The 8291-nt window shown below is 42.7% G+C and overlaps 1 protein-coding gene across 3 annotated transcripts in view; it reads left to right on the top strand.

Annotated features, from left to right (window-relative positions):
* PLEKHH1 (pleckstrin homology, MyTH4 and FERM domain containing H1) overlaps positions 1–8291 on the top strand; it is an 80421-nt gene that overhangs the window by 46257 nt on the left and 25873 nt on the right. For all 3 annotated transcript variants that reach the window (XM_037832467.1, XM_037832470.1, XM_037832469.1), the window contains 2 exons: positions 3177–3255; positions 3955–4046. In XM_037832467.1, the coding sequence (XP_037688395.1) occupies positions 3177–3255; positions 3955–4046 (171 nt within the window). The remainder of the gene's footprint in view (positions 1–3176; positions 3256–3954; positions 4047–8291) is intronic.

Below are 8291 nucleotides of genomic sequence, written 5' to 3'. Positions count from 1 at the left end.
AAACTAAACTCCAGTTTGGTATGAATACATAGTTTGACACAAAAAGCTCTTAAAAATGTTATAAACAAGCTTATCAAGTTTTTGGTCAGCATTGACTATGACAAACAGAATTCACTTTCACAACCCTTCTAGAACTTTCCATATCCATTCAGGTCTTATCTTACACGTTTAAACTATCCATTTACAAAACTATACTCCTTTAGACAGATGTACCAAATTTTAGTCAGCATTGACTATGACAAACCAAATTCACTTCTATAAATTTCCACAACTTTTCATATTCACCCAGGCTTTGTCCTACACATTCTCGAGGACAAAACTACACCCTTTCTTTAACAAAGCACATCCTGTATACTTTATATACCCGCGCTTTGATACTATTTTTAAACACCCTAGAAAGCATAATTTTTTAAAAATAATTTCACAAACTAATAATTTATATTCATTAAACACAAACTTACTTTTGTCCAATAGACATAATGCTCCTTTGTCTATTGGAGGTTAAACAAATCTGTTTTCATAATATCCTAAAATTATGAACAACCTCAAAAGCATCAAACTCTGGAAAATATACAATTGTTTGATTTGTCCCAAGCATAAATCCCGGAAAAGTTTTCCATAGCTTTCAAGGACATTTTCTCTTACTGGAATTTGGCAATTAAATATTATTCAATTACCCCTATCCAAAGGCTATTTATATTTTAATAATGATTTGTTAGTATTATTATAGTGTTCAGTGTTCTGGTTTGCTAAAGTGGCCGGAAATGCAATATACCAGAAATGGATTGGCTTTTAAAAAGGGGATTTATTAGGTTACAAATTTACAGTTCTAAGGCCATACAAGTGTCCAAGCTAAGGCATCAACAAGAGGATACCTTCACTGAAGGAAGGCCAATGGCATCTGGCATTCCTCTGACACATGGGAAGGCACATGGCCAGAGTCTGCTGGGCCTTTGCCAGGGTTAGCTTCTGGTTTCTGTTGCTTTCTCCAAAAGTCTCTGGGTTTCTGTCTTAGCTTCTCTCTCTCAGCTCTTGTGTGTCCTTGTTTGTGTCTCCCAGGGTGTTTCTCTCTAAGCATCTGGGGGTCCTGTCTTAGCTTCTCCAGGGCAAACTCTGGATTTCCTTTCTTAGCTTTTTGCCTGGTTCTTGTTTCAGTGGCCTTCTCCATACATCTTCATAATGTCTCTGGGTGTTCTCTCTCTAAGCATCTCCTAAGGAATCCAGTGAACTAATTAAGACCCACCTTGAATGGGCAGGTCACATCTCCATGGAAAAACCTAATCAAAAGATCCCACCCACAATAAGTCTGCCCCCACAAAATTGGATTAAAAGAACAGTCTTTTCTGGGGTACGTAATTGATTCAAACCATCACGTGTGGTTACTGTTGCACAGGTATTACTGGAAAAGATAATTTAAAATTGAGGAATTCTCTTAAAACAAACATGACGTATTCCACATTTCTTCTGTGCCAACCACTTCTAATCTCTAGACCCAGTGGAAAGAGTTCTAAACCAAGCCTACCTTCCCCCATCCTTCTGCACCAAGACACCCCTATAGCTGTCTTAGCTGTCTAGGCCCTGGGGGCAGGGATAGGTGAGACAGAAAGAATGAGGCCAGTTTTAAAAAGTTTTAAAAGAGGGTGGTGGGATTTAAGACCCCTAAGGTGGTCTTAGTGTTGATTGAGAGTTCCTGTGCCCTTCTTTTGTTTCCAATTATAGATCTATTTCACCTAAAGCTGTGACCCAGACAATTAGAAAAAGCCTTTGCCTTTCGGAGGCAGCCCTCTACTGCCTTCAGGAAATTCCAGGGGGCAGTTTCTTTCCAGTGTCCAGGTTTGTTTATAGTAATTACAAAAACTAAGGCTTTGAACCCTGGTGGCTGGAGAGTTTTTGTTTTCTTTTTTTTCTTTTTCTTCTTGGGACTCCAGGAGTACTAATATATATATTTATATATTTTTTTATATTTATATTTATATATATTTATATTTATATATTTATATATATGTGCTTGTTTATCCTTAAACAATTTGAATAGAGCTCTTTTAAGAATTTTTGTTGCCAATTTGATACTATCATCTGGAGGCAGGAAAGTGTACACTGCACAGACAGACATAAATAGAAAGTTAAGACACACAAAAACCCCAGAAACATAGAGATAAAACTCACTAATTTGAACCCTACATTTTCATCTTTTTCTGGTATGTCTGAATACTATAAATCCTCTCATGCCTTCTCGTTTGTCTATTCCTATAGGCACTTACCAGAGGGGTAGAAGTTTTGCTCGTGGCTCTGCTGCTGGTTTTAAAGAGCAGCCCTGGTCAAATTGAGTACCCTGGTGGGTTTGGGAGAGACCATTTCTATCTCAGGGTCTTTTATCTCTGATAAAGTGGGATACAGAGGAGGAGCTTTTTAAGCTTTTTTTGATTTTTAAGGCGCTGAGGGTCTGGAGTGCCACCAGAGAAAAACACAATTGCTGAGCCTCTAGACTAAAAGAGTCTAGCGGCCACAAAAGGCCCTATTACTGCATTTACCTGTCTTGCTGGGGCTCCAAACTTCAGGCAGTCGGACGTCCTTAGGAATCTTTGTCACTTCTTGGGTCGCCAAAGTGATATCGGACAAAAGCGATGGGTTCTCTGTCCAATGCGCATAACGGCAATCCATGACACCTGAGTTTCAAAAAGAAAAAGAATTAATGCTACACATGGAGCAGATGAGCAGAAGGCCTATCAGCCCCAAAATCTCTCTCCCTGAATCTAAGGAGTTCAGGGTTTTTATGGATTCAAACAAGGGGGATGGAGTTGTTACCATTACAATAGTAAGTATACACAAGGCTGAGACTAGGCTGGAATAACCATTACAATAGTAAATATAAACAGGGTGAGACCGGTTGAGTTTCAGTAATTTCAGATATTAACTTCTGCCTATTCTACAATATAGAAAGAAAAACATTTATATAATGATTCAGTAATCATAATCATTTGTTAATTCTTAATGTCTCAGTTACGATGTAACTTGTCCAAGATTCCTCAGCCAGTAACTGGTCGAGCCTGGATGTGGACCCAGGTCTGACCAACTCCTAAGCCAGGCTTTATCCTCTGCGCCCCAGGAGGGTGAGGGGTGAGCACAGTCCTGGACCTTGACTGAGCCCCTGACCCCCCTGGAACCTCTCATTCCAGGAGAGCCGTATTTATGCTGTGGCCACATCGGGCATGCAACTCTCGGATGCATCTCCCAGAAGTAATGTCTCCTGCTGCGGTGAGCGCTGAGTGAGGGTGAAGATGGGCTGGGTGGGCATGGGGGGAGGAGACTGGGAGCAACACCCAGGCCCAGGGTCATGTGGCACCCACTTCCCTCTCCCAACAGGTGAAGTTCGGGTGAAATTAGGCAGCAAGGGCTGGCTTGGGAAGGAAGTCATGCATATTCAGTTCCTCACCTGCCAGGTGTGAGAAGGGATTGTAGCCAATTGCAGAGCTGAAAGGGGCCTTTGAGGCGGTCCTCAAGCCCAGCTCCCCACCCCCGCACCTTCCCTCCTTCCCAGGCCGGCCTTCTGTAGTGCAAGGGCTTGCGTGGGAGGAGCCCCCGAAGGTGTCACTCCCATCCCCCCTGGCTCTCCAGTCACTGGCCAGCCATAGAATGTGAAATGTGAGAGCCCCATAGTTGCATGATTTTTAACTCATCCCAGCAGGACACATTGCAAGCCTTATGGAGATAAAATGGTTAAAGGGCAAGGCTTTGGGATTCCATTGCAACGGGTCCTTTCCTGCATTGGGATCCTGGTCCCCAAAGGGAAGGAGAGAAGATGAAGAAAACCTTGACTGCTCTCCTGAGACGGGGTACCCCGTCTGCTCTCCTGGGGTGCTCTTCTAGGGAACCCTGACTGCATGGATCTCCTCACTGTGCTCAGTTCCCTGCCAACCCCACGCCCTTATCTCAGCCTTCTTTTCTCTCCTTCAGCCTCCAGCCCTCCTGCCCTTGCATCCCCTGGGCCCTTCTCTGGACTTATCTATAAGAATGTCACTGTGCCTGTCTACACAGCCCTGAAAGGGGTAAGGAGCTGCTGCCCAAAGAGGGGCTATCCACACCGGGAGAGATCTCCCTGTCTCCACATGCAATGACTGGAGTGGGGCTTCAGGGTCAGGCTTCTGCACCCACATGACCCTGCTCTAGCTCAGCCCACACATATTCACTTTAATTTGATCATTTTACTTTATTAGTTTTTTATTATAGAAATTACACATTGACAAAAATTTGAATCAATATGAATGTGGACAAAGTAAAAGTTAAAGGTTAAACCTATGCCTGCTGCATCCCTGCTCCCCTTCTTTCCTCATGTTTGCCCCACTTCCCATGTCCCAGAGGGCAGTGGATCTCCTTCCAGAATTTTTTTTATATGTTCAAACATATACATATGCTTCCATTCACATCTTACACGTTTTGAAACAAAAAAACATATAATAGTTTGTTGCAACGTTTTTTTAAATTATTATTATAGTTTATTTTAGATCCTGTAGGAAGTAAAGAGTAGAGTTACAAATCAAAAATACAGTAGTATTGGTATTTATATTTACTATGTGATCTTTACTGGAAATCTTTATTTCTTCATGTAGTTTCAGTCGATTGTTTTAGTGTCCCTTCCTTTCAGCCTGCTCAACTCCCTTTAGCTTTTCTTATAGGACTGATTACTGGTGATGAAGTCCCTCAGCTTTTGATTATCTGGGAATGTTTTTATCTCCCCCTCATTTTTATCCTCCAGGTGTTTGTGAATTCTCCAAGTCTCTGGTGGTTATCGACTTCTATTTGTATTCCATTGTGGTCAGAGAATGTGCTTTGAACAAATTCATTTTTTGTTTTTTTTTAATTTATTGAGGCTTGTTTTTATGTCCCAGCGTACGGTCCATTCTGGAGAGAGATCTGTGATCACTAGAGAAGAATGTGTGTCCCGGTGACCTGGGATGCAATATTCTATATGTGTCTGTTAAAATTCTCTATATCTCTCTCTCCTTTCTTTGCTTCCCTGTCGGTAGGGCTCCCCCTAGCATCTGAAGCAGGGCAGGTCTTTTACTAGCAAAATCTCTCAGCATCTGTTTGTGAAAAATTTAAGCTCTCCCTCAAATTTGAAGGAGAGTTTTGCTGGATAAAGTATTCCTGGCTGGAAATTTTTCTCTCTCAGAATTCCAAATATGTCATGCCACTGCCCCCTCGCCTCCACGGTGGCCGCTGAGCAGTCACCACTCAGTCCCATGCTGTCTCCCTTGTATGTGGTGAACCTCTCCTCTCCCGCTGCTTCCAGAACCTGCTCCCTCTCCTCAGCATCCGACAGTCTGATCAGAATATGTCTCGGAGTGAATTTATTTGGATTTATTCTATTTGCAGTTCTCTGGGCATTTATGCTTTGTGTATTTATATTGTGTCGAAGGTTTGGGAAGTTTTCCCCAATTTCTTTTAATACTCTTTCTAGACCTTTACCCTTCTCTTCCCCTTCTGGGATACCAATGAGTCTTAAATTTGGACGTTTTATTTTATCTATCGTATCCCTGAGATCCATTTTGATTTTTTCGATTTTTTTCCCCGTTCTTTCTTTTGTTCTTTCGTTTTCTGTTCTGTGTTCCTCAAGGAGGCTGGGTTGTTGTTCAACTTCCTCTAATCTTGTATTATGAGTATCTAGAGTCTTTTTAATTTGGCCTACAGTTTCTTTAATTTCCATAAGATCTTCTATTTTTTATTTACTCTTGCAATATCATCTTTATGCTCTTCTAGGGTCTTCTTTATGTCTTTTATATTCTGTGCTATGCTCTTCTTCAAGTCTTTTATATCCCTTGCCATGCTCTCATTGCCTGTCTGTAGTTCTTTGATTAATTCTGCCAGGAACTGTGTGTCTTCGGATCTTTTGATTTGAGTGTTTGGGTTTGGGTTCTCTATGTCGTCTGGTTTTATCATATGCTTTAAGATTTTCTGTTGTTTTTGGCCTCTTGGCATTTGCTTTACTTGATCTTTAATTTGTTAGAATTGCAGCTTGGTGACATACACTTTCTCTAACTAACCAGCAGGTGGTGTCCGTGAGTCACTTATTCCCCTCAAGTCAGTTCTCCCCAACTTTGTGGTGTGTGGGGATCTGATTCTTTTGGGGTCCAGTTGGTGCACTTAATTTGGGTGTGTTGTCGGTGCTGTCCGCCCTGAATGAGGGGTGTGTGTCTGAGCAGTTAGGGAGGAAGGGCAGGTTTAATAATCAAACTTCCCAGGTGTTCCAGAGATTTAAGGCTGTTCTCTGCCGCTGACCCACAAGTTCTTGGTATTGGCGTAGGTTCCCTGGGATTTCCGAGTGGTTCCCCTTTCCCTGCTGTGCTCTTCCAGGACCTCTGCTGAGGGAGGGTCGTGCCACGTCACAAGTGTGCGCCGGCCTCCAGGGAAGCCCTGGGACGCCGAGCTGTGCAGGGGCGTTCCCAGCCTGCTTCAAAGATGGTTGAATGGGATGCATTAACTTCCCCTTTCCGCACAGCACCACCCTCCCAGCTCCGGGACAGTCAGCCGTGGGTGTATTAAGGGCCACTGTCCACGGCTGACACTGTGGCATGTGCACGGTGCTGTGGGAAAGGCTCCCTGTCACACTGGGCTTCCCGGCATGACTCTGGGCTGCGGGCCCGGCCCCGGGCAGGAGTGTCCCCCACCCGCCGGGGAGATCTCTGCAAGTCATGCAGTCCTTTCTCCCTTTGGCTTCCCTTTGCTCCCCTGGGCCTGAGACAGTCAGCAGCGGGTGTGGGAAGGGGTATCCTCCACGCCAGACACCGAAGCGTTAGCGCAGCCCGCTCCTGCCATGCTTCACTGAGCAGCTCTCCCCGTCGTATCTGCAGCCACTCCCGGGCTTTTTTTTTTTTTTTTTAAAGAACTAGTCCGTCTCCAAACGCCAGCCCACCGTTTCCCACACCGCAGCATGGCCGAGGGACTTTCAGCCGACTCACTCACTTGTTTCAGAATGCAGACTCTGGTCTCACCAAATGCATGGTCCCTGTAGATTTAGCAGACCTTGTCTGGCTGATGCTACTCTGGAACTGGTGTTCTGGGTCACTTTCTGGTTTTTATCTAGTATTTTTCACAGAGGTGTTTTTTTTGCCCTGTCTCACCTAGCCGCCATCTTAGGTTCTCTCCAACATAAGTTTTTAAAAATTTTTTATTTTGAAATACTTTCAAAATTACAAGGCACATATGAAAATAATACAAACCTCAAGCAGAGAACTCCAGCATACCCCTATCCCCCAGACAGCCAGATGCACCAATTTTAACATTTTGCCACATTTGCCATATCCTCCCTCCATCCCTTCTTTCCTTTTCCTTTCTCTCCTCTCCCTCCCCTCCCCTTCCTTTCCCTTCATCCATCCATCCATCCATTTTCTGAACACTTGAGTGTAGGTTGTATACATCATGCTTCTTGAACACTTAATGTTGTCATGTATGTTTCCTAAGAACAAGAATATTCACTTATATATCTACCCGAATTGTTAAGTTAAAGAAATTTAACATTGATACAGAGTTTACAGTCTATATTCCATGTCTTTCATATGTCCCAATGATGTCCTTTACAGCCTTATCTCCTTCCTTGTTAGATCTTGTCCAGGATCATGTATTGCATTTAATTGTCATTGTCTCTTGAGTTGCCTATTTTTTTTTTTTTTTTGTAATTGTGGGAACATAAATACAACGTAAACTTTCCCATCTCAACCACTCCATAGTATACCGTTCAGTGGAATTAATCACATTCACAATGTTTTGGTGCCCTAACCACCTTCTATTACTTAAACTTTCCCATCTCCCCAAACAGAAGCTCTGTGCCCATTTTGCACTAATTCCCCATTCCTCCTGTCTCTTCCCTGGCAACCAGTACTCAACTTTCTGTCTCTCCAAGCTTGCAGACTCTATATTTTCTTTGTAGTTACCATGGAGTTTAAATTTAACATCCTAAATCTATAATAATCTCATATGCTTTGGTACTAAATTAACTCCAATAATATGTATACAAAAATTATGTTTCTATACCCCTCTGTTTCCCCACCTTTATGTGTAATTCTTGTCACAAATTGCATGCTTATACCTTATGAGCCCCAAACCACTGTTTTTTTTTTTCATTCTATTTAATGCATTTGCTTTTTAGATCCTGTAGGAAGTAAAAAGTGGAGTTAAAAACCAAAAATACAATATTACTGGCATTATATTTACCATGTCATTACTCTAAATGGAGATCCTTATTTCTTCACATGGTTTTGATCTACTGTCTAGTGTCCTTTCCTTTCAACCTGCAG

This window comes from Choloepus didactylus, chromosome 4, assembly GCF_015220235.1.
Source record: "Choloepus didactylus isolate mChoDid1 chromosome 4, mChoDid1.pri, whole genome shotgun sequence".
NCBI classification, from domain to species: Eukaryota; Metazoa; Chordata; class Mammalia; order Pilosa; family Megalonychidae; genus Choloepus; species Choloepus didactylus.
The sequence above is the reverse complement of the archived record's forward strand: the minus strand, read 5'-3'. Positions and strand labels throughout refer to the sequence as shown.